Source organism: Coturnix japonica, chromosome 4, assembly GCF_054131305.1.
Source record: "Coturnix japonica strain WE chromosome 4, WE-NBRP24, whole genome shotgun sequence".
In the NCBI taxonomy this organism is placed as follows: Eukaryota; Metazoa; Chordata; class Aves; order Galliformes; family Phasianidae; genus Coturnix; species Coturnix japonica.
The window spans coordinates 63,685,296-63,711,731 of record NC_140666.1 but is presented as its reverse complement, the minus strand read 5'-3'; the positions used below and the strand labels follow the sequence as shown (position 1 = coordinate 63,711,731).

The following is a 26,436-nucleotide window of genomic DNA, read 5'->3' as shown; positions in this document are numbered from 1 at the left end:
GCATGGAATCATGACTTGAGATTTTGGAACAAACTGAATTAAACAGACATGCAACACCAAAGAAAAAGCCTGCTGCTTTGTAAGATACTATACCAAAATACCAGCAGTGAATAAATATCATAACCAAAGGAGAAAACATGACACCAGGAATGTAACTTAAAAATGCTCATTTACTCGAATGCAGCATTTGCTAACCATTTATACAAGCCAAAAATCTCATTTACAGTACAGATAAAAAATATGTACATATTACAAACACTTTGCCTTGAATTACCAAGCCTCAAACATTCATTAAAAAAAAAAAAAAAAAAGAAGCGATGAAAACTGGCATTAGTTTCCAAGAATGTGATTCTATTATAATTACTATTTGGACAAATAAATAAGTTCTTCTCTTCCTTGTTTTCAACAGCTCTTCTACCACATCTACTTACATTTCTGGCTATGATGGATGGAGGAATCACTGACTGCACGCACACAGTATGTATACCCAGAGACATGGAAAGTACTGTGACCTTTGGGCAGAAAATAATACCAGTCTCCCCTTCCCATTTTGGTAGCATATAAACAACAGGTCTAATTTGTACAGTAGCAGCAAATATTTTATAAGAAATCTCAAGAAGGGGTAAACTCACATGTCAGCAATCAGGCTCAATTAATCAGGATCTACAAATATGTTTGGCCTGACAGAACACTGCTTCCTATAACCACAGTTTGTCCCAGCAGTTCTACACCTAATGATGCATAGAACAGCTTAAGAAAAAGTGAAACAATTTCATATCAAAAGAATTAAAGGAAGAATAATTAAGGACAGAAAATATTTACGGGAGAGCAACTGCAATAAGCAGACAGAATAAAAATTCAGAAGCATTGGAACAGGAGTTGAACAGGAGATACAGATAACTCCTGCTTATAAGTTCTACATAGAACTGATGTTGGGGATGACCAGAACATTTTTAACAGTGAGAAAAAATGAAAAAATTGGAACAGGAGTTCACAGCATAAACATAACTTATTTACTTATACAGATAGAATAACAACCCCATGAGAAAAGACAGAAAGAGGAAGAATGCCTGAGAAGAAAGTATACCAGCATCTCAACTCTGCAAAGAGTGCAGACATCTGAAATTCTGGGATCTCAACGATTCATTCTATATTGCTTTAACTTTTAATCTAACCTCTGGTTTAGGCAATTTTAGAACAAGGTAATACAGGTACTCTGGAGGATCACAGGGTTCAGCAGAAGCCAGCATACTGTATATGTTCTTTGTCAAACAAGACACTAGCTGGCAAATAGAGCTCTTTAGCCTTCTGTTCAGTGCAGAGGACTTCTCTTTTTTCTAGACTTCATTAAGAGGTAATCTGAAATCTCCTCCGTGAAGTTAGAGGATTTCTATGAAAGGATTTGTAGTACTGCTGTGAACCTAGAAAATATGAAATGTTGTTCATTAATTGTGGTTGAAACAGCAAGACATTTGTGTATTATATATGAATTACTGCCACCAGCGTGCTCAGATCAATACTTGCTAATCTGTCTCTATTCTCACAGCATCTTTTATATAAATTATTGCTACAATCAGATAACTATTATAATCAGATAATTATAATCAAATAATTAGCCAGTACACCACATAATATTGCCATAACTGTAAATACACTGAAATCTCAACTAAAGTATTGGAGGAGTGGGAAATATTTTTCTTTCAAAGTCTAACAACCAGAAGATGCTTTGGGGTATTTTTTGCAGTCAATTAGGACCATCTCTGAGCAACTAGCATGAATAAACTTCAAAATGAGGCCCAACAGACACTGCCAAGCACACCTACTCTTTCTCCTTGAGCACTTCATTTCTCCATTGTTGAATGGGTTAGTGTGTTTTGCTGGCCTTCTACCTTTCAGGCAATTCGTACTTTGCTTACCTATTAAGAATCCTTGACTTGTCCCTCTGTGGTTAGAAAAATCCATGGGAGATACTGATCTTTTCTGAGGTGTGTCTGTCTGCAAAAACAAAAAGATACTATTTGATAACACAATATTCTTACTTGCTGATGATCTGCTTATTATGCTCTAATGCACCAGTCAGTAGTAACAATCTACAAAGCTATAAAAAGTACTAAAACCTGCACTCTTTCATGCAGATTTCCTAATATATATATATATACATATATATATATATATACACATATATATATATATATACACACACACATATATATATACACACACACACACACACACATATATATAAATCTGCTGCATTAGACTTGATGAAATTCCTTCCTCATACATTAGTCATGCATTGCAAATGCCCACATCCTCAAAAAGCCTTTGAGCATCCTGCTCATAAGAAACCAGGAGAAATCTAGTAAATAAGACCTTCTATACACCAACAACAGGCATGAATGGGTACTTACAGCATGACATAACCTGAATGTATGAGTTGTACTGGGCCTTGAAAACCGATCAGTAATGGTTCGTTCTCTGAGTGGTCGTTGTTCTGTACTGCCAGGTACTGCACTTGACACTCTGCTATGACCATATGGTCCTCGATGCTGAGAAAAATCAAAAAGAGCATTGGGAGAACACAGCAAATGAATTGGTTAATGTAATGTGTACAATGCCATTAGAGAAGGCACTAAAGATGAAGAAAAGGAAAATATTTTCTCACTAACTGCAAGCACTGAATTAAGGTCATTTAAACCTACTCGTGCTTTTCAAATAGATTTCAACCTGTACTCATCTATATTACTTCATAATTCCTAAGAGGCCTGTATTATTAAAAAAAAAAAAAGGCTACCTGTGTCTAAATTCAAAACTGTATTCTGAAGAGAAAGAATACTACAACGTAGTATTCGTAATAATACTAGTAAGTGCAACTTACTTCCATTCTTGTTGCTTATCACTTTTCCTATTGTTCAAAAGTAGGCCAGAATCAACCTGATAAATGTTAATTCCTGTCAAAATCATTTTCTACTTCTTACATACACACAGACAGGTCAAGACACTGAAAAGAGTTATTTAAATCTGTATTCATAGAACTACAAATCTGGTCAGTTGGCTGCTTCTGTATCCCCCTTCCCCCAGCCAGAGATGACAAGTAATTTACTTATTATCAAACAGGTAGAGGTTCTTTACCAGCAAAAAATAAATAATTAAATAAAAAAAACTTACAGAGCTCTGTTGCAGTCGAGGGACTGAAGGATACTGTTTAACAGCCTCTGAGTTTATTGGTGGTAACTTGTTTCGTGCTGTATGCACACAACCAGAAGATACACGATCCAAGCTTGCACCTCTACAGAATTTTAAGAGATTGTCTTTCAGAGAAATTCATATTCAAGACTTCTTCACTGAAATAATGTGAAATTATTAAGCAGTACATTTCTTAATTGAGCTCAGCCATAGAAAGTAACAGCACTTAGTGTAACAACAACAACAACAAAATCAAAGAAATGCCCCTCCTCAAAAAAACACTACTCTTCTTGCTGTACTTTTATCTCCAAATTTTAGATAAAATAATAAAATCTTTGATTAGTTCTCAAGTATTTTCCAAAATCCTTCACTGGTGAAAGTTCAGTAAGGTTCTGAGGAAAGCAGAAAATAAAATGAAAAAACTCACAATTTAGTCCCCCTAAGGATTTCATCATTGTACTTATTAGGAGCTTTTGAGGAGAGTTGGTCAGAAGTGAGAGAAGGTAACCTACGATGGCTTGGTAGCTTCTTAGCAGATGCCAGCAGTACCCGAGATGATGAGAGAACATGGTTATCAGCAGTTCTCCCCAGACCAACGTGCACTGAATTTGGGGCACTGGTGCTAATGCTATGTGATTTGTCATCTTGTTCATTCCTAGGGAAAAAGAAAGAAGAATAAAATTGGGGTGGGGGAAGGGGAGTACAAAACAAGGGGAAAGAAAAAGATTTGTAAACAGGTTATCATTATCATCATATTATCACTTTCTGCAAATCTGAACATTCTGTCACACTGGTGACACAAAGATGTTTGCCTTTGCATAGCTGTAAAACATCATTAGCACTGTTATTCAAATTATAGAATTTTAGAAAATATCCCATCATTACTTACTGTATTTTTTGCACTGCAGTAGCAAAGTGCCTCTGTTGGAGTGGTTTTGCTTGAATTGTCATCACTCCGTTCAAGTCACTACAGAAGCTGCTGGAGAAGTGGTGAACCTAGTAACAGCAACAGCTACACATTAACCTTTATTTCTATTCTATACATAAATATATACATTATTTATTTATTTATTTTTGAGAGAGAGAGAAAGAGAGAGAACCTCCAGAAGCACCTGGTTAAAAGATATTCTAAATGTTTGCTTAGAGAGGCTTCTATCTAGACAGTTCAACAGAAGCAGAAAGTGGAGTAAATATATTACTTTCCTTATTTCAGAAAATTATCAGAAAATTGAGGTGTCACTGAGCTGAATTTTTATTTGCAATATAAGATTCAGTTTTAACAGGAATTAAACTCTCTAACTTTCCCTCAGCACAGTCCAGCCCAGAAAGTGCAAAGCCTGAACATCACTTATCTGAGCACAATACTGCTTTTCATTGCTGGGACCTCTACAGAGCCAAGGATGCCAATGGGGAGAACAGAGACTGCTGTGCTATCTCTTCTGTGTTTCCTATCTTGCTATCTATTTTATTAATACAAACACCAGCTTCTGGAAAGACAGACAAGCCCTACTGCCAGCACTGCAGCATACTGCAAAGCCCCTGTGTCACAGAGGCAGCAGCAGTGAAAAGAAATAAGTCTGAAAGTCAAAGGATTTTGAGTAAAGCACTCGAAGCGAGTTGCAGCTTCACATCCCTGCAGTCCAGGGAAGAGGCTGCTTTGATTATCTAAATTCGACCAATTCTAGGCCGGAAAAATTATATATATATATAAAAAATTATAATTATAATATATATATAATTATTTAATTATAATATAATTAAAATATATATATGTGTGTGTGTGTGTGTATATATATATATATATATATACATATATATATAGCTATGGAAGGAATACAGACCTTCATACAGTTCTATTTCTAAAAAAAAAAGTGTTCTGTTGGTTATTTTTTTATATTTAAATCAGCTTCATCAATACTTTAGTGATAATGATGCCGTTAGGAACCACCAAATAAGAGTTGGGGGAGTGGGGACATTTAACCACCATTTTAAATGACAGCATTTATTTTATCAAATTATGTTGGATTGTTTTTTGGTTTTGTTTGATTTTTTTAAAAAACGAAGATTGCTTGAGGTTATCTTTACCTGTGATGAAGCTAAATGAGATCCAAAAGACACACTTCGTGCTTCAGAGCCTCTGGAAATGAGGACACTCCCAAAATCTGCTGTAATACGAACAGCTGGCAAGTCTGGCAGTTTACCTGTAACAGCTTTCAGCTTCTCTGCCTGCTTGGTACTCTCTGCACAACAGAGAAAAAACAAAAGCATTTTGTAGTTTAACAGTATTTGCTGAGATTCTAGCAATATTAAAATTCACAGTAAATACTTTGATACAGTTTTAAGTTTCCACAATATTTAAAAATCTACTGAAAATGATTAAATGTTCAATTCTGAGTGCATTTTCTACTCTTTATGCTTTTTTGTTTGTTTGTTTGCTTGTTTAAGGAAACATTCTTGGAATATTATTGTAAAATTCCCAAAGATTATCTTTTTATGGAGAAAAAAAGAGTACATTATAGCAGTAGTCTTGAACCTATCGTTTTCTAACAGAAGCTACCTACTTCTTTTTGATTTAAGTCACCACCTTACTTCCTTAGAAACTCAAATTCCCAGATTCACACTATGTTGCCAGCAATCCCTCACTAACAGCACCAGTTTGTGGCAGTGTCTTAAAAACAAAAATACACAGCTTCCAGCAACAGAGTTTATGGTAAATACTATGACTTTTTTCACACTTCTAAAGCAAAACTTGCTACAAATTAATAGGAAATCATTTGAGGTGCATTTGTATGGTGGCTTCTGGTAAAGCATTATATATATTACAATACTGTGCTAAAAATACATATTTCTCAAGTTTTACTCATAGGGGAAAAAATAATTATCCAAGGTAGATGTTATGAACTTCATATCTAAGAAATATGAAATACCTGGGACATTCGTTTCCAAATGTTTTTTAATCAGTTCCTCCAATATTCCAATTACATTACTCCATATATCATCAAATATTTCAGAAGCCACAGCATCTCTGATACAAGCCATGGGAGAAACAGGAGGAATGCCATGCTTACTCCTCTTCTCAGCAAGATGTATTTTCTTTTGCTCCAAATACTCATCATCACTAATAAAAAATAACATGTCTTTTTCATCAAGTCCTGTGTACCTGCATACATTTGCAACAATCCACTAGTGATCAAAGAAACAACTTTATGCCCAATGTTTAAGCTAAAAAGCATAAAGATACGTAGGTCACTCTGAAAGTAATGCCTCCAAGAAAACTACAGCAGATACAAAAAGCACAATTATATTATTTGATAGAGCAAATTCACAGCTACAAAAGGATATTTTTCAATATGGTCACCATCATTAACTATGTGTTTTCACCAGAGATGAACAAGATCCTGTATGCCATACATATAAAAATCTGCACCAGAAGCATTGTCACTACTGCAATGCACCACTCAGTGCTCACATCCACCCTTTGGTCTCCATCAACATTCAGCAGCATTGATAAATAAAAATGGGTGCAACCGTTTCCACACAGAGGAAGTCAGTGACACAACTTTGTTTCATATGCACTTTCATGTCAGGCATCATTCTGTCAAACTGCCCCTTTGCTGCCATTCATCACACAGCAGTAAAATGTAATGGAATACTGGCGGGGAAGTGCAGCCTCTACTGCCATATCACCAACATCCACCTCTACTACTGTGAGCCAACATAATGATATGGGAGGCATTACTTTCCACACATCCCTTGTATTTCAGAATTGAATCACAAGAGAGACAAGAAACAAGATAACAGAAGTCACAAAGAAGGGAAGCATGCCTTCACTTAAATCCCTCTTCCAAACATGCTTATGCAGTAAAAAAAAAAAAAAAAAAAAAAAAAAAAAGTGATTCTTAATTTCTAGGAGGACATTTCATCCCAAAACCTTTCCAAAAAGCAGGTACCCATGTCCTTTTTCAAAAACAGGATTAAATGGTCTACCTGATCTCACTGGTTCCTCAACTTTTCAGAAGGACTTCTTTGATGCACTTGCAGAAAAGCTTGAACACAAAAGATGAGCTTTTTGCCCTCCTGGTCCTGCTGAAGTCTGCTCTTCTCAGAGTTTTTTTTAGAAAATAGCATGTTATGATCTTTCTTCTTCCCAACAGCCTAGTTCTTGGACCATTCAACCAGTCCACAGGAAAACTGACTTGCATATTCAAGAAGACACTTGTACCAACCATTACCCAAGAGAATGTTCTAAATGCAGGCTATATCTTGTACCTCTTGCAAAGCTGTTCTACACTGCACAACAAGGATTTAAGACTCATTAGGCCAGACACTGAAAGCACATTTAATGTGGTGACCCTAAGCAATCTGGCTGTCAAGGCATTCACATGAAGAAAGCAGATTCCTTCATTCGACAGCCTGTCTCAAAATTAAATAGATATGTTATTGGGTCACCATGAAAAAAAAAAAAAAAAAAAAGCCTCAAAGCAATTAGTGGTTACGAGACATTTCTCTGACATGAAATATGTGAGTTTGGAACCACTAGAATGGCAACGTACCTAGTCCTCCACATGCCTCTGAGTGCTCTGACCACTGTGCTACTGAATACAGTGACAGAAGGAACTGTATTTTTAAGAAGAGAAACCCAGTTTATGAACCCTGAATGGGCTCAATGAGAATTTTTCATTATATTCTTCAAAAATATACATATTTATCTGTTATTTACAGCTCCTTGATGTCAAAGGCAAGATATTCTTCTATTTTTCCATCAGCATCATAGATTTCTTCTTCCAGGAATGAATATGAGGATGACTCAGATCCATGCGTCATAGTGGAACCTGAACTTGGTGATTTCTGTGCTGGAGACACTTTAGGAATTAACTTAGAACCAGAAATGCAGAGCCTGAAAAATTACCAATAAAATGAGAATTAAACACTCAAAGAAAGAAGCATATATTTAATTACACTGAAAAATTTTAGTAAAAATAATATTTCAGATTTCTGAAAAGATAGAAAACTTAAAAGCATTGACATACTCTTTTACGTTACCGGTACATTCCCGAAGACCAGGTAAACACTTGGTATCCACAGAGCTATCGCTTCTGCTTTCAAAGTGCTGAAAACCTTCATCCTTTGGTGGCAGGAGCTGCTTTCCCAGAACCCTGAAGAAAAATTGTGTGAGAGAGACCTTAGATGGAAATCCATTTGAAGTGAAAATATCAAAAATGCAAGTACCTACAAACAGTAGCCAAGGCAACAGCACACCTTGGTTAGAATTACTGTGAACACTTCATAAAGAATGCAGAGTCTTTTGTAATACATGAGTACTGTCCATTATTTAAGTCATTGAAGTTAAACTGACTTATGTTGCAAGCAGAGTTTCTAGTATACAATTTTTAAGATCAAATTAAGTCAAACTTGTTAGATCACTATAAATGCATAAACACTAAACAAAATACATCAGAAATGTTTTTAAATGAATGCAGAGGACAAATAACATCTATTAGTAGTACAGGATATACTACAGCCTTGTGGTCAAAACAACACAGGGTTCCCAGATTAATTCAGTTTACTTTCAAACTATTAATACCACCAGCATCAGATTTAAAACATGAAATCATACATACAGAATGTCATATTGTTCAACAGTTCATCCTGTTAAAACATTCTAAAAATTGTGAAATGACTGTGTTTTCAAACAACTACCCAGTACAAAGTTCATCTCCATTTTATAAATGTTTTATACATTTTTACAGCCGTCAAAAAAGGTAAAACATGTGAAAACTGCCACAGATTTACTTAAGAAGTCTCTCTGGATCCTGAGAAGGCATGATAAACTTCATTAAGTAATTTTAGTTTAATTTGCAGAGACATATCACTATTAGATATATATAAAAGCATTGAAAACATAACATCTTTATCAACAGTGTTTTTTCCAACGCTGTTAACAAATGATTAACTAGAATACAAGCACATGCAGGTCAATGTCTAAAACAGCCAAGAAACACTGAATCTCTCTAAGAATGAATTGCCTTTATTTATGGAGGCAGGGACAGTTCAAAGCAGTACAACTCTGATTTCTGCCCTCTGTACTATAGGAAGCAGTCATTATGCCACGTAGATATTTTTTCCACACCTTTGCAAAGTAACTCTCAACAATCACACATACGCTCTCAAATCTGTTCAACTAGGCATTGCTGGGTTAATTACAAATAACGCTTACACTGATTTACATGCCCTAGGGAAATGGCTGTGCAGTGCAACTGAAGCATGTGGTTGCTTTCATTTTTCTAAAAATAAATAACTAGCAGAACTAACACTGAATTTCTTGGGATTTGACAGCATGCCTTTACTTGCAGTAAAAACAGGTGTTTCTTTACAAGATGTATTCTTAGTTAGAAAACGACATTATGAAAAAAGTGGATTATTATTTTCTCATTACATCCTGCTAAAATATCTTGGCCTGCCATCACTGTATCAATTATCAATCAGAATAAAGAGCATGAGCTGCTTAGTGCACTACCACCCAGACTTACCACACAACACAGCTCAAGTCCACACTGGACTGCAGAAGTACTGCTGATATAATACATCAGGAACAGTTCATAGCAGCACAGCCCAAAAGCTCAGAGTGATAACCAGTCAAAACAGGCACCAGCAAGAAATTTCCTTACCTTAGATGAAGAGATCGCTCAACCCAGTCTGCACATTCTGCCTGCAGGCTCTGAGTTTGAGAGGTCACTTTTCCTTCAAACAGCATTTCATCAATATCCCAGAATAGTTGATGCACTCTCTGAGTGTTGGCTTTATCAAATTCCTACATATAATAAAATTAATAGCTGTTGGTAAACATTTAAAAATACATTTATATTTAAAACAACATTTTTAAGAATGGGACAACTGATGCTTGGCTGAGCATCTCAGAATGATCTCCAGACTACCTACTCTGGACAAAATTCATATGCTGCAGTGCAAAAAGAGAAGCAACTGGCTTGATCAAGGTGCTGGAGCAGTGAGCTATTTCTTCTGAAGTCAGTGGGTAACAGAGCTGCCCATGAGCAGCCAACAGAAGAACTCAATTTACAAGGTGTCACAACTCCTGACTCCCTTTTTAATACAGCATGCACCTCTGGGACACAAGGCACCAAAGCATCCTGCTTCTTCAAGCAGGAGCTATTCCTTTCTGGGTAAGACAGTAGAGGAGACAACCTGTGGTTGGGAAAGAGCTTTATGTGTAAGAAACAGCCTTACACACCTCTTCACTGAACTCAGTAAACCAGAATTGGATGAGTTCAGAAGCATGCAAAAAAAGAAGAGGGCCTGACTCTGGTCAGCAAGGTGGGCACAAGCACATTGCTAAGGGATCCTGGCACCCTACCATGCTAGTACATGCTGTGTTCATTATATACTCTGATATACTGCAATGAAAATAATCAGGGTCCAAAGGACAACTGTTCACTTCCACCAGAGTTCCCCAACAAGTTCAGGGATCACACCAAAAAGAGATGGGAAAATAACTCTTGGCCAGGTAATGTCATGTTAGGCTTCCTCCAGTAGGGCTGGAAGTGAAAGATGGGGGTAATACCTTAAAGGTGAGGATGTGATGTAGAAGGTAAGAAACGCCATCATGAGTAGCTTTTTAAAATGAAAATGGTGGTGACTGCTGCGTTTTTAGGTTTGTTCAAAATACTGCCACCATGGCTGCCACCTCAGTCAGGCTCACTAATGGGATTTACTTATCCCTGCACCACCTACAACCCCAATGAGTTTAGGCAAGAGCTAAATATTTATGAAGGTAGGAACATCTGCACACATACACATGAATGTACTTAGTGACTCAAGGAATTGAAAATAGTCAAATTTAGATATCACCTACATTATCCAGTACTTGAAAACACATTTTATCCCTTTCTTGGACTCAAAAACTTAAGCCTACGTACATCTCAATTTCATTATTTATTCTTTTCTTTAAAAAACAAAACAAAGAAACAAAAAACCAACAACATACCAGCTGAATATCAACTTGCAAACAAAACGACTTCTTAAATATTCAATTAATATCCTTAATCAATAGGCTATTACTGACAAAAGCCATTAACTCTTCTCCTATAAGACATCCATCTTCTGTAAAAATTAATCTTTTCTAGAATACTTGGATAAATCGTACTGTAAAAGCTTTTGTGACATACATCATCCCTCCAGGAGTAAACGGAACTTCTTTCAGTAGACAAACCAGTTGTACAGCTTTTTATTCCAGACCAAGAATTATTCAGGCCTGTGGTTGTTGCATGTCCACTAGATGAAACTGAAGAAAGGGTTTCACTGCAAAAAGAAGACAATTAAAATGGAGAATATGATGGCTTTCTATAAAAACACCTTAAAAGTAATTCAACTGATCACTTAAATGGACAGCAATACATGTGCCTGTTGGATGCATGATTTTCAGGACATGTAATTAGAGACACTGTGAGGAGTTTTAAGTGCATGTTTTAAGTAGAGTGCAGTGGGTACATGGTCCTATTGGTACCATTTACTGCCTCAGAGACAATTCTTTCCACTGTATTTATTTGTTTGATGCATACTGCTGTAACTGTAACGGCACTCCAGAACATGAATAGATTTTCCAACACATATATGTAAGTACACACACACATACTTACATTTCCACCTCTAATAATTATTTTCTCTGTGCTCCAGTGCAATTAATGGGTACATCAAAAACTATGCTTTAAGGATAACATAAACATTCTTTAGCTCTATTAGAAGCTATCACAAGGAGATTCTGTGCAACTGAACATAAAGCCTTTGCAAATGTTTCAGTTAGCATCAGGTTACAGATCTGTACCCAAAGGCTTTCCTTCTGTTAGAGCTGGTACACTTTAAAATGTGAGCTCTGGGATTACAGCTTCCCAGAAAGCTCAAGCAGGTTCCTACCAGCCACCACCACCACCCCTGGGATGCAACCAGACACACAGGCCTAGCAAATCCTAACCGATGCCAACAGGAATGAAATGCCCTGGCAGTTAACTGTCCTGAAAAGTTAGTTACTATCATCTGCATTTAACTGCCAAGACTGATTTCTCTTCCCAGTTTAATTTGTACCCCTTGTTGTGCTCTAACAACACATAAGCCTGTAGCACAAATCAGGAATAAAGTTCAACTACTAATTAATACCACTCTTGAAGGAACCATAAGTCAAGAATCCATTAGTGAAATACTTATTTGGAAGTTCTTGCATACCAACTGTAGTTATTGATGGCTTCTTGTACATTTCTCTTAAAAACTGCTGGAAGAGATTCTCCACTTTTTCCTGAATTATACCAATTTGTAGAACCTCTGGAGAGTCCCTTCCTAAATGCACAAAAAAAAAGAAATTCATAAAATTAAATAGGGTACATTTATACCTCTACTGGAGAAAGATGACAGCAAGTCTGACCAATTTTCCCATCACTGAACGGTTGAGATTGGCAGGGGCATGTTGATTCCACAAGCATTCTATTCATTTTTGCACTTTAAAGTTTGAAATGAAGCACAAACAACTGCAGCAGCACCTCTCTACATCTGAAAGAAAGTCACTAAACAGCAGCTGCTCATGCAATAATTAGTTAACTAGACATTTCTATGTGATCATTAACTCAAAGCCAGTTTTCTCAAATGTGTCTGCATAAAAAGAGGTTACAGATATGGTGACAACCAAACAATGCTCCTTACTAATAAGACTGTGAGGAACTATAATAAGAACTGTACCTGGCTGTTCTGTTTAACTAAACTGAGATGTTAGTAGAGCAAACACATGCATATTCTCAATACATTTATAGGTCACAACACATCAATTCTTCCAGTATTAAAAATTCCCTAAAACTATATTAAAAACCAAGCAACAAGCTTCCTATTACTATACATTTCCAGAACAATTATTTTGAGAAAATGATTTTTTTAGTTCTCCAAACACTTGCATGCATGCTCAGTTTTTGAAACCATCCCTTTCAAACCAAACAGACGAACAGTAAAATGTAGTAAGACATACGAGTGCCTCCAATATTATTGCTGGTCTTAATAGAATACTCCTCAATAGCAGAAAATTCATCTAATAGAAATTCAGGTAATCCCACTAAGTCTTGCTATTAATATGCTAAACCCATTGTAAGAAACATGCTCAAAATAAAAAACTTGCAATCAGTCAAAGATCTTCATGAAAAACAGTTTATTCATTATTGCAATAATGGGTGCACATCCCCTACTGAAAAGGAGAAATTGCACACTTAGTCATTGAAGTCCATTCTATTGTATACTCTGGGTCCGATGCAGGTAATGACCACTGAGCATCTCAGCTCACAACCTTCCCAGTGCTGCTGCTACATTACATTTCCATACAATATCTGTTACCAACCTACTGGTTTTAGGTATGTTCTGTTCTTTTCTACGGCAATAGGAGGACAGTGTTTCCAAAAATTACTACTTTTGTCTTGCCCTGTGCTAGGCTCTCCCCTACTGTACTTAATTACCTTATCTAGTGTCTGTGCCAATATTACCCAGGCTGGAACATCACAGCCTCAACTTTGCTCAGCAGACTTCATTGTGAAAAACAACTTATCCTGAGTTGCATACAGAAATACTGGAATTTTCTACCGCAAAAAAAATGCAATCTACCTCTCACAACCATCAGTTCAGAATACATAAGGATGTGTCAAAATGTTCCTCAGAAGCATTTTTAGAGTAACAGATTACTTCACCTGCTGAAGTTCTTATTTTCACCCCAGTGAAACCCTCAGGTCATAACTGTGAATAGCAATATGATTACATCAAAGTACATTTGTGAATGAGTAACTGCAGGGAAATTGCCCTTAGTTAGAAGCTTGCTTAATTCCTTCAGCCAGAAAATGCATATTGGCCACACAAGTATTAGGATTCCTCAACCATATTCCTATCATTTCCTGTATTACTCTGAGCTATGCACAGATTGCAAAGACATGAACATAAAAACTTAACTGCCCATTCAAAGAGGCAACCTATGCCCAGGCTAATAACCACCAAAAAGCTACCATACACTTAAACTTGCAGATTATTGGAGGCTGGGACAGCCGTATTAGGAAGTATCTCTACATGCTTGCTCTGATATTCCTGCCCTATCCCCTGTTCATCATACCAGAACCTATCTCCCAAGCAATAGCCATGGGCTCACAGCCTATCTTTACACATCTCCACCATGACATTTCTTGTATTGTTGCCTGGGTCATTTTCTAAGTACTTTCTCAACTTTTTCATAGGTGACCTTTGCTTTCCACAGCTCAGTGCCACCACCAGTCTTCCACAACACTGCTAATCTCTTCATCCAGCCAACAGCAAACCTGAGCTGTTACTGGCCCCACAGCAATTCTCTGAAAACCCACCAGAGGAGAAAGCCTTGTGCTCCTCTCCTGCTTCCCTCTGCTGTAATTTCTCTGAGCAAGGAACATTTTCCCCTTCATCCTGGCTCTTCCATTCCCTTGAAAGTCTTTTAGTAGCCTACACTGTCCATGTTGATTAGATCTCCTGGCCCTATAAGGCTTTATGATTCCTCAGAGAATTCCCCAGTACATTTCCAGAGGCTTCAAAAGCAACCTAGACTTACACACGTGAATAAATAGCACCACTAAAACGCACCTGACTTTCTCTGCAAAACAAAGCACATAGATGGCACAGAGCATGGCCCAAGACGTGGCTGGGAGGGGTTTCTAACGCATCATTTTACTGCATGCACGGGTACTGTGCCTCCTGACTCCCTGGACCACATGACGTTGGAAGATAAGCCAGGAATCGGCCTCAGAAAGAAAAAAAAAAAGAAAAAGAAAATAATACCCTCCCACTACATCCACAGCACACTTCCCCAGTGCTGGGAACTGCTACAGCCTGCTTGGAAGCCCTACAATGGCAGGCACCGAATGGCAAGCCTCCAGCGCTGCCCTCAACCCATCCGGCCCCCGACAGCTTCCCCCGCAGCCAGGCAGAGCCCGGCCCCGAGCGGCTCCACACTCACCCTACTACCATGAGCCCCCGGCGGCCCCAGGTGTTGCCCGGCGGTCTGGGACCCCTCGCCCTGCGCATGGGAGCGCGAGGCGGCCCGGTTCGGCACAGCCCGGCTTGGCACGGCCCAGTTTCGCGAGAGCCCCCGGCAGCCCCTCGCACCGCCTCCGGGCCCGCCCCGCCGTGCTTCGCCTCCCCCCGATGAGCCGTGTCCTAAGCGGGTAACAGTGTAGGCTGTCGCACAGCTCGTTCTCCTACAGAATCACTGCCACGAGGAAATCAAAGCCGCCGCAATTATTTGTGTCGCGGCTGATAGATGCGGTTGTCTCGGCTTCCTCCTTCTTCAGTGTGTCTTGCAAGTCACTCTTCAAAACATACAAAATGCATTTCCACAATGGCAAAACTCCAGTCTTACATTACCTCCAACAGCACAAAACACTGCAGGTGGCACTGAGTGCTGCTTGCTTCTGCTGACTAGAACCTGAGAATGTCCAGCGAGATCAAAGTGACAGTCCACCTACTGCAGCGCATCAAACAGTCCAGCTACTCTAGCCCATCATGTGGTGGTGGCAACCAGACATGCTACGTAGGGAAAAATCTGGTCATAATCTGCAGTAGATTTCCTCCTTCCCCAGCAGTATCCACAGTCTCAGGAGATGTTAGGAGAGTGTGTCCCTAACCAGTCCTTCCACGTCCTCTTAGGAGTTCCTGTCCACCTCTTTCTTGGAAACTTTCTGAACCCTTTGATACTATTTTCCTCTACAGTCTCTCATTGCAACAAGTTCTGGAAAAGTTACTCTGCAAAAATACTTTTTTTTTCCCCATGCTGTTTGAACTAATTCCCTAGGTGGTCACATGCACTCTTCATTTCCCCTGTTGCAGCAAATGACAAGTAGCTGGCTCTTGCCCTGCTTACCCAGAACACTACACTCAGGCATGTTGAGCATCACTGCCTATAGTAATGCCATCAAGAGCGTCTCCTCACACAGCTGGTGAGCACACCTCACTCTCAGGCCTGAGGTCTTCACAGTGAGGGTGACGGAGCACTGGAACAGGCTGCCCAGAAAGGTTGTGGAGTCTCCTTCTCTGGAGATGTTCAAGACCCACCTGGACACCTACCTGTGCCCTTTTCCTACATTCACTCACTGCAATGACTGAGACCAAGTGTTAGATTTTGCATAACCGTTTTGCTCCTGGCAAGGATTGTTTGTCACTGTAATGGCAAGAAGCAGCACTGGTCACCTCTTTGCAACCTTCAATAAATTTATATCAAAGTTATTAGGAAAGAAACACAATATCAATTGCATTTCTCAAAATGAAACCATAGCTTCTTCCTTTATCACTAAGACAATGACAAGCACAAGAATAACCCATTGAGAAGGAGTATATTATTATTACCCTATTTGGAAGCAGAGTGTTATAAAAGGAGATGCCAAAAGGCATTCATCTGGAGCTTAAAGATGTCAATGGGAAGGGAAAAATACTAACTTCATTTTCATGAATGTTAATCTCACCCCTCTAACAAATGGGTAAAAGTCAGTTCTGTAGCTATAGCCTCTGACAAAAGAATTTATCATATACAACCATTTTGTGGACAACGTACAATGTATCTCTTATAAAAGGTGCTGCCTTGGTGTCTTAAAAAATTCAATTTCTCAGATCTCCCATCTTCTCTGTATAGCCTTTTCTATTTTGGAAATGTGATTTGTAACTAAATGTAAGTATAGTAAATCCATCACACTCCCATGACATGATATGTTTCCTATTACCCAACATGAATCATTTCCTTCATATTTTCACTTTTTGCTGGCTGTTCCATCCCACACATAGTTTGTATAGCCAAGAGACAGCAATTATTTGTATGTCAGATTTATGAAAATCTTTGATATGAGACTATAAAAATAAAAATATAACTCTAACAAATAATATATATCTAATGGAAGTAACTGATTTGGGAATCACAGCATCCTTTCTTATGTTAATTTGAGTCAGTTACCACTGGAACCTGTTTCTCATTCTTCTTTGTACTGAAATAATACATACAAGTTGTACTTGTTCCTTCTCAAGCCCAGCATGCTTAAATACTCCTCTATGAAGGTCACTGCCCTCACAGCCACTCCAAGAAACACTTTCCTGGCAGTGAATAGACCACTCAGAGTCACGGTCTTGATCAAAGACCATAGAAAGTCTGGCATGCTGTTTTACTATCATTACACAAACGGGCCATCCTGCTCATCCCCCCAGCTAATGTTGCTCCATGTGATGTAAGGAAGGAAAAAGCTGAACATGGCCTCTTTCTGAGTGATGAACAGTATTCTGGGCAAGGAGTGCAGTGGCTTACCTGAACATTTATACCACATGCAGTGCAAAGCTCACTGGAAATGCACATCCCCTATTCCCACTAGGTGAGGCAGACATCAGCTTAATGTGGTTGTGCTTGGCCACAGCACAAACTCCCTGTACTACTTGATGAGACAGATTTAACTGGTGAGGATCTGTGTGGTTTTGTTTGTTTGTTTTCAAACAGACTTAGAGGGCTCTGTAGAAGAGAAGAGCATTTTTACCCTCTTAACAACTTCAGTGACCACAAAGTGCTGCATGTAACAGACAATACTGAATGTCCTTAGTGGATCTTATAGAAGCTGTACCTGAAGACTGCTGTAGCAGCAGCATGTGGAGCTGAGGACTGTTACATGTGGTCGACATGACAGCACCCAATCCTTCCTTCAGCAGTTCAATGAGACTTCCAATGAGACAAACCAAGTGACCACAGGAATTACTGAAACCTCTCAGTTTGGATCAGTTTGGCTTTTGTTACTTATTAAAGGAAACAAAGGCAGATGACAATGTCTGTTCCCATTCATGCTCTCTATTCCTCAGCTTTCTCAAAGCTAAGAAAATTGTGGTAATCCTCAAGAAGTCATTCCCAGAATAGGTTAGTTGAGGTTGCTCCAGCTGATGCACAAAGAAAGTAGAATCATGGGAAATTTAATAGAAATTTCATGTAGACATTCACAGAAAATTATTTAAAGACAGCTGTAGTATCTGTCCAGTCTGTTTGCTCAAAAATGACATGGCTTAATTATGGAGTGGGAAAAAAAAAAAAAAAAAAAAAATTACCTTGGAAGAAAGCGTAGCAAATATTTGCCTTCTCACTTCCAGCAAACATTATCTTTATCATTACTGAAAATGGTGTGGACTGTGAAGCAGACTTGACAGTTAACAAGGCTCAGCACAGAAAATAACAGTAAGTCTTGGCTGATGGCTGATGAGTGCCACTCTGGACCCACTGGTGATTTTCTTTTTGCTCTGAAGTGTTAATGAGCAACTTCAAAAACATTTCAGTGGTTCAGATATCTTGCTGGTTGTTTAAGGAAGAACTGACTTTATCTAAAACTAGGAATTAAGGATTCTGACCAGTTTTCCCTACTGTTTGCTTTTTAACATACCACCCAATTTTGTAGAAATTCCACTTGCTACCTTTGAACCTATGTGTGGATTAGTGATACCTTGATGATAAGACTGTTTGGGGAATGCTCATACTTTGTGCAAGTCAGGGCTGTTACCTTCTCACAGAAAACATTTGTATTGCAGAAGCAGCCACACCACCCATCATTAGAATCACTGAGGTTAATCCTTATGAGCCATTGCTCAGGAGTATTAACAGCAGGGTTTTAGAATTCAGCCACTGCCTCCAGATCCAAACATCAGCAGATCTCTGGACATCAGAACCAAAACACAAACAGCTCTGTACTTGCAGCTTTTAACACACAGTCTTTCATTACTCCTTTACTTCACTGGAAAACTTGGCACAGCTGCGCTGGCTGCTTATGTCTTACATTTCTTTTTGTTTGTTTTTTAAAGGTTATCCATAACCAACAACAACACACCACATGGCTCAGGTTAATAAGGCTACCCATCATATAGGATTTAACAACTACCCTGGTAGAAATAAAGCGTGAAACAAATATAAAGCACATAAAATAGTGTTGCCATGAACAGGTGTCATAATAACTATTTCCTTATTGAAAAGGATTGTTACAGTTTAGTAACAACCTGCTTAGAAAGTATTTTAAAATATATATATATATATATATATATATGTGCTCATAAAAGGAAAGGAACAGTTTTAATTATCTTGAAGTTCTTCAGCTTAAGGATGTGGCTTTAAAAAACACAACACTGCCCTCTAGTTTACAGCTACATGGTCTAGTCTGAGAAAATGATGCAAATCTTGTATACCTGCAAAGATTACATTACTGAGTACACGGAAGTGTTAAATAATTCCTTAACTTAGAGTCTCATTAGAAAATATGAAGTCTCATTTTCTTTATGTGTATTATTGTAAGAAGGTACCCTCTAAATGTTATCTTATTATAGAGAAAAATATTTTTACAGTGAACCCGGTAAACTTAAATTCTATCCAGCAGTGAAAACAATGGCTTTGAAAATGAAGGCCAAATGTGTAGCCACACTATCATTCTCTCAAGGCTGTTATTTTCTTTATGTTGACAGGAAGGTCGTGGTTTCAAAATTATAAAGCCCTTAAAGAGGCATGAACTTGGTTAATACTTCATACTTACGTACATATATAATCTTGATTAACTAAGAAAATGAAAACAGAAATACAATACTTGGTTCTGGAAAAATAATTTTCGAGGGCAAAATCTGCATATTAACTATTTCTCCTATTTACGGAAATAAATCTGGCTTTTTAATATATATTATGAATTAACATTCAAAAAAAAAAAAAAAGCCTATCATCTTGATTAACTGTGATAGTAAAGAATGCTAATTACTGTCTTAGGGAAAGTGTTTTATTTCTTTAGATCTGATAGGTGGCATTTATTGCTGCAGTATCAAGTGTCTGCCAGCAGAGACAAGGAGAGAGCAGCAACCCAACAAAACACCTGGAAGTGATCCATGAGAAATTTCCTGCATCTTCTTATTACTGATGTAAATTTGCCAATTCTATTACTATCTTATTCTTTTTTATAACATATTTAGTTCATCAGAATGTCAGATTTTATTTTTTTTTCATTTCTGTTCACTAATCTCTGAAGAAAATCAGGCATACAATAAATCACTCAGAACAAGCAGTTCTCTTGTTCCAAGCACTGAGTTTTCCAAAGAAAGTCTTCAAAAAAGCTTGTGCAGAAACAGGTCTGCAGTACGCAGCAGTACACACGTGACACAAGTGTGGGAAGATCTTAGAGTCTAATTAAGTGCTAAGGAAAAGAATGGAACAGAATGCAGTGCAGTGGAAGGAATGTACAAACATAATTAAGACAAACAGCCTGAGCACTTCAGGGATAAGTGTAAGTTCAAGGACATTATTAAGGGCACTGTCCAAATGTCTCTTGAACAGTAACAGGTATGAGACATCATCCACCTCACTAGGAAGCCTGTTCCAGTGTTTGATCACCCTCATGGTAAATAAATATTTCCTTACTTTCAATCTGAACCTCTATTAGGGGTTCTGTGCTAGTTCTGTGTCACTTCTACCCTGCCATAGGTTCCCAGGAGCAGAGCAAGCACCTCTCTCTGCTTCCCCTCTCAGGTCACCTCACAGCCTCCTCTTCTCCAGGCTGGTCAACCCATTCCTCACCTCAGCCCCTCCCCACATGCCCTCCATGCCCTCTTTAGGTCACTTCATATTACCTTAACATCCTTCTAATATTGTGGTGCTCACAGTTCCACAATATTCAAGAAGAGGTTGAACCAAGCTAAATATAGTAGGGAAATCACCTCTTTGATTTGTGAGAAGAAAACACTGGACAGATAGAAGGCAGGGCAGGCCCAGGTCATATGGCCAACAACAGATAAATTCAATGTCCATTGCACCCAGCTTGCACCTAGTCTGCAGTTCACACAATGGAAATGTATTTTCACCTTTACTCACTTGTAGTAACAGTGAATGTTCAAAACACTGTTTAGTCCGCTAGGTTACCAAATAGCTTTCAGTATCGAACATCAAGAAGTGCTACAACACTGTAGCCTTTGGTATCAAAAATTAAGATACATTGAAATGCCCCAAGCACTATGTATCCATCTCCTCCACTTCTTAGCTCAGGCACTAATCAGTCCCTCAGCAAATTCCCAGAGCAGCACATCCTTATTCCAGAGCATTCTATTTCCTTAGCAGGAAGCATTAAAAAGCAGATCTCGTATGTTCTGAGACACAGGTGCTCAGTCTAGTCAATAAGTTGGAAGAGAGGTCTGTCAGCCAGAGCAGAGGGATTACCTACAGACGAAGGATCATCTCCTGCTGTCCATCTGTGAGAAATCCCTCATGTGCACAGCCATTTTCTGTGAGTATTTTGACCACAAGTCAGCTACAAACATCAAGCAAAGTAAATTGCCAAACCTACACTGGCCTAATGCTCTGAAGATCAAAGTCTGTCAGCTGGGGTAAACTGCAGAAAGAGGTCAGCCTGCAGCCAGAGGCTGCTTCTTTGTCAGTAATATTAAAGAAATAGGTTCACTGCAGAACAAGAAAGTCTGTTATTATCTTCTCTCCTAAAAACTCAGAAAATCTCATTACGTCAGATTTTTCTGATAAAACCCCATGGAAGAATGAAGTCATAAATATTTACATGAAATGCAGTAAATTACAGCATGCATATTCTATATCTAAATTTGCATTTCTTATCAACTTTAAAAGTAATAATTCCAATGTGAAACAAAATAATTACTTTCAACTTTTAACAAATGTATTTGTTACAGATAGTCTGTACTGTTAGACCACAGATTCAATTTCACAGCATAACATTAGATGAGCTCTGACTCTGTCCAAGCTGGCTGCCAGTTGACTGCCACATGAATTCCCATACTGGAATCTTTGAGAGCATGAGTGTTGAATATCATCATATATCGCTTTTTTCCTCTACAGCTCCTCTGCTTTATTCAGTGGACAAAGAAAGCTGGGTGTCCTTAAAGGCAGAATGATTTATCCTATAAATAAAGAAATAAATGTCTTTGTTAAGAAGCCCTGTCCTTTATTTACTGCATAGTATCTAAATGTTCATGACCCAGTGCACCAAGGATGAAGCTGGCAATTTCACAGCACCGATCACTCCCACCAGAATACTGAGGGAGGTGACAGCAAGGGTGTCCTGGTTTCAGCTGGGACAGAGTTGGACTTTTCTCCTTCATAGTGTCTGGTATGATGCTCTGTTGTAGCTTCAGGAGAAAACCAGTGTTGATAACATAGGGATGTTTTAGTTGTTGCTGAGCAGCACTGCACAGAGCCAAAGATGCTTCAACTTCTTGTGCACTCCTACTAGCAAGGGGAGGCCAAGGGAGCACAAGAAGCTGGGAAGGGACAGAAACAGGACAGCTGGCCTAAGCTGGCCAAACATTTATTCCATACCATACAGCATCATGAGAAAAATCAGGTAAAGCTGCTGTTGTTCTATCTGGTTCACAAGCAGGTTTCCCTTGTGCCAGAATCATCCTAAAACATGGGAAGCAGTGCAACCATTTCCAACAAAATGTTACCCATTTCTAAGCTGCATGACTTAACCCTTGCCCATTTTATCTCTAGGTTACCAATAATGTTTCTTTAAAAAGAAATCTGTGCATCTTGGTTTTACTCCTATGTCATGGTAAGCATAACATAAGGCATCTTGTGATTTTCCAAAGCAGTTTTGTGACCTTATACAGCAACTTTTTTTTCCCAAACAGCATTTTTGAACATGCAGTCAGATTTTTTCCTCAAAAATAAATAACTATAATTTTTAAATTGCTGCTCATTCAGTGGAATTAGAAGAGTATGAAATCACTATAGTATAGCCCAACACCACACTAGGATTAAATGTGAGTCATCATAGATCTCACAAAATACTCAGAGTATTTGGGAAAGAGGAAGAAATCAGTGCCAAATGTTCACTATTTTGCTTTCCCAGTGTATTTTGATTGCTATTAGTCTGTCAGCATCTAAAGGAAAAAAAAAATGATAATATATAATATTAAAGCTTTTGTTTATTAACCAATGACTCCTAGTTAAACTGTTATCAACATAAATGTCCACTATACTTTCAGTGTCTTCTAGAATGTTTTTAATGCCATTAATGCTTGTTACAGAGGAATTCCATTTGGATAATCAAAAACTCTATAAGACTAGCTACCAAGAACATAATACCATATTCTGTAGCTCACAAATTCAAATCTGAACTGTAGGCAAGGAATTCTAAAGCGTTCAATATTTAATTAAGATGCTTCTTCTAAAAGCTTGAGTGAAGCCACCTAATTAAAAAATGCTAATGTGGAGGTATAGGCTTTCCTTGTCAAAGTGATGTATCTTATTCCTTCTTCTACATCTTTCTGGTCTGGTTTTGTTCTTTCTGAAGACAAACAATACCGTATTAGAATAAGCTTGACTGCTATGAATAAAATATTTGGAATGCCACCATGCATACAAAGGTGTAACAGTTAAGGAATAAAGAGGAGATATCAGTTAGAAGCATTTCAGCAGCAACCTGAAATAAGCATTTTGCTGCACAGAGCCAGCTTGAAATAAAAGGTTTATTCTTCATCCCAGTAAAAGCAATTTGGTGAAGAGTTAATTTTATCCCTTAATTTTTTAAATTATTATGTATTTTTTAAAAGCAGCATTTAAAAGGAATGGCAGCTCAAACAGCATTGTGCTCAGCTATATTTTTCATAGTAAATAAATAAATGGGAAATTACAGACAAGAAACAATAACTTGGTTTGGATATTGTTTGTACAAAAGATCAGAGAAGTTCTGCACAAAACTTTACCAATACAACTCAAAGCGGGTTAATCTCACTGTTCTAGAAAGGGTACTATACTATACAAATGGGGAATGGGAGAAGCCTAGAGGAGCTTACAGCTCATTCTGAGACTAAACCAACTACATTAAATGGGGGGCAAAGGAAGTAATAAGGACAGTTTCTACCTGTATCACTCTCACAGCATTACATAGCTTAGCTATCAGTCAATTATATTTCTATTCATTTGTGGGTTATGTTTTTTAATTGTGTGTGTGTGTGTGTGGTTTGATAAAATAGAATCATAGAATCAATAAATTCATTAATACCTAGATAAATGTATTTACAAATACCTCCTCATTTTTTTTTTTCCTGAGTAACAACTGACAAGCTAAAGCACCTTTACATGATGGTGGCACTGGGACTCTAGCTGCAGTTCAGAAAGCAGTCCTGGCCTTGTCATGGGCTCAGTACATAGTAACAACCAAAGCCACCAACAAAACTCTGGCCCACACTTGTACAGACACCTAAACAGAACTCAAAGGCATCATCTTGTCACGATGCAAAACCTCACGGCACCTGCACAGAGAACACTATGCATAGTTCTGGTCCTACATCTCCAGGTGTCATCGGAATCAGGAAAAGGCCACAAACAGGATTGGGGTACAGAGGTGCCCTTAGAAGGAAAGCCAGACAGGCTCGGGATACTTAGGGGAAGAAGGTTAAGAGATGGCATGCTCCGATTTGACAAGCCACAGAGGAGGCAGAAGTTTGGAAGATGATCACCTCATTAACCGTACCTTGCAACACAGCCATTAAAGTGACTCCTTGATATCAGCAGATCAGTTCGAACATACACGAAGAAAAACAAACCAACCAGCCTCTTCTCCTCAAAGCAGAGCAGTGACTTTCGAGACATTGTTGCTATGTACTTCTAACAGTCAAACAAGCTTGCTAAGAAACCTTTCTGCTTGACAACTGAGTCCTACCTGCATACCCAGCTAGTTTGTGTACGGCAGAAAAACCAAACATTGCTAGCATTAAGTTTGAAAATTCAGTACACAAGCACTCCAGCATGATTTTCCACACCTTAGTGACTCATTGGGTTTCTCCCAGTGCCTCCGGCAACCCTCGCCGTACCTTCCCGGCGAATCCTCCTCCCGAGCTCGGTACTCCCTGCGCTCCCTCGGGCTCAGACTGCTCCCCGCTCCCCTCTCTGCTCCCTACAGGACTGAGCAGCGTCCCCCCAAGCAGAGCTGCACGGCTCATCCCACGGCTCGGTATAGGAGGTACCTGCGGAGGAGAACGGGGATCCACAGACCCCCACTGCCCCTTCCCGACCCCGCCGGGCGCTCTCACCTCGGGCTTCGCGAGCTGCGCGCTGTCTCCTCGGCATCGCACTCCGTCACCGCCTCCTCCCCGATGTCGGGCAGTGTGATGAGCAGCGCCTTGCCGCCCGCACAGCTCCCGGCCTCCTCCGTGACGGCGGGCAGCGGGCGCGGGGGACGCCCGCCAGCAGCCGGGATGCAGCCGCCTCCGGAGGGCGGGCGAGGACTGGGGGCGGCCGGGTTGGGACCCGCAGCGGAGCGGCGCAGCCAGACCAGGAGGGAGCCCAGCTCCAGCGCCGCCAACTTCATGGCAGCAGGGCGGGAGCCCCTTGCCCCCAACCTGCGAGCCCTGCCCGGTCTTGTCCTCTCCTCCCCTCCCCTCGGGCGTTGCTAGGCTAAACAAACCCAGCGGGCATGCACCGCCTAGCAGAACCATCAGCCTACGCCTTGTGGTAGGGTCAGGTGTGAAATACTGCCTCTGAGCAAAGGAAATAAAAGATGACATTTTCCCATTAATTAATAAGTCCACCTCACCCTGAAGGATAGAAATCAGCTGACAGCGTGTCAGTGTCCCACTTCAAGCCCTTTCTTCATCCACTGCACTCCTATCTGCACTAGGAAAGACTAAGAGGCAAGCAGGGTGAGTGACTTCTCCAGCAGCTTTTCACAGCGTGCCGGGCAGCTGCAGCAGGAAATACCCATGTGCAAAGATGGCACCAGCCCAGCCTCTGTGACTGGGAGAGCAGCAGGGTCAGGAACAGCCAGTGTGGGTTGGGGCAAACACTGCACTAACACTGTAGAGCTGTCTGTCTGGATAGGGAGAAGTGTGGTCGTACCAGCATCAAATTGGGCACGCTGATGGCCAGTGCTATGGTAGAGGGAAACAATGTGCCAGTTTAGACTGTGGTAGCTAACACAGCCTCTGGCAGCAACCAGAAGAGCAGCACAGGCTGAAGGGTTTCACATTTCCTCATATATATATATAAGCCCAGGACAACACGTCAAAAAAAACCCTTCACTATCTAGAGGGGGACTATAAGAAAGAGAGGAAGGGACTCTTTAGCAGGAAAAGGTCCATAAAGGCATCCAAATTTGCATCTGTTCCTCACCCTGTCACAATGAAATTCACCAAAGCACTTTTGGTGTGCATCATTTATTTGTCCTAGCTGAATATCCCTTATTTGGAATCTTG

At 39.4% G+C, this 26,436-nt stretch overlaps 1 protein-coding gene across 10 annotated transcripts; it reads right to left on the bottom strand.

The window, feature by feature from the left end:
• Positions 1-152: 152 nt before the first annotated feature.
• On the bottom strand, positions 153-25,597 carry FAM149A (family with sequence similarity 149 member A). Of its 10 annotated transcripts, none has more exons than XR_014945397.1 (14): positions 25,276-25,597; positions 12,421-12,531; positions 11,370-11,502; positions 9,855-9,997; positions 8,217-8,342; positions 7,907-8,083; positions 6,114-6,304; positions 5,272-5,426; positions 4,076-4,182; positions 3,699-3,841; positions 3,169-3,289; positions 2,412-2,549; positions 1,917-1,995; positions 153-1,421 (listed from the first exon to the last, which is right to left on the bottom strand). XR_014945397.1 is itself a non-coding variant. In XM_015862121.3 (14 exons), exons 1-14 carry the CDS (start codon positions 25,551-25,553, stop codon positions 1,348-1,350), a joined length of 2,061 nt encoding a protein of 686 aa, XP_015717607.2. In that variant the 5' UTR covers positions 25,554-25,590; the 3' UTR covers positions 153-1,347. The 10 variants fall into 10 exon arrangements, 9 of the variants coding, with proteins under 9 accessions (XP_015717607.2, XP_085401411.1, XP_085401413.1 ...); XM_015862121.3 differs by having other exon boundaries at positions 3,614-3,841; positions 25,276-25,590; XM_085545285.1 differs by having other exon boundaries at positions 3,614-3,841; positions 8,230-8,342; positions 25,276-25,556.
• Between the last annotated feature and the right edge of the window lie 839 nt (positions 25,598-26,436).

What these genes read in the sequence shown, in the direction of transcription:
- FAM149A (XM_015862121.3), bottom strand. Translation starts at nt 25,553, where the DNA reads ATGAAGTTGGCGGCGCTGGAGCTGGGCTCCCTCCTGGTCTGGCTGCGC. An exon ending in GAGCGATCTCTTCATCTAAG is followed by an intron (nt 8,343 to 9,854) that starts GTAAGGAAATTT and finishes ATTTTTCTTCAG; the next exon opens with GGTTCTGGGAAAGCAGCTCC. An exon ending in TGTACCGGTAACGTAAAAGA is followed by an intron (nt 8,084 to 8,216) that starts GTATGTCAATGC and finishes GTAATTTTTCAG; the next exon opens with GCTCTGCATTTCTGGTTCTA.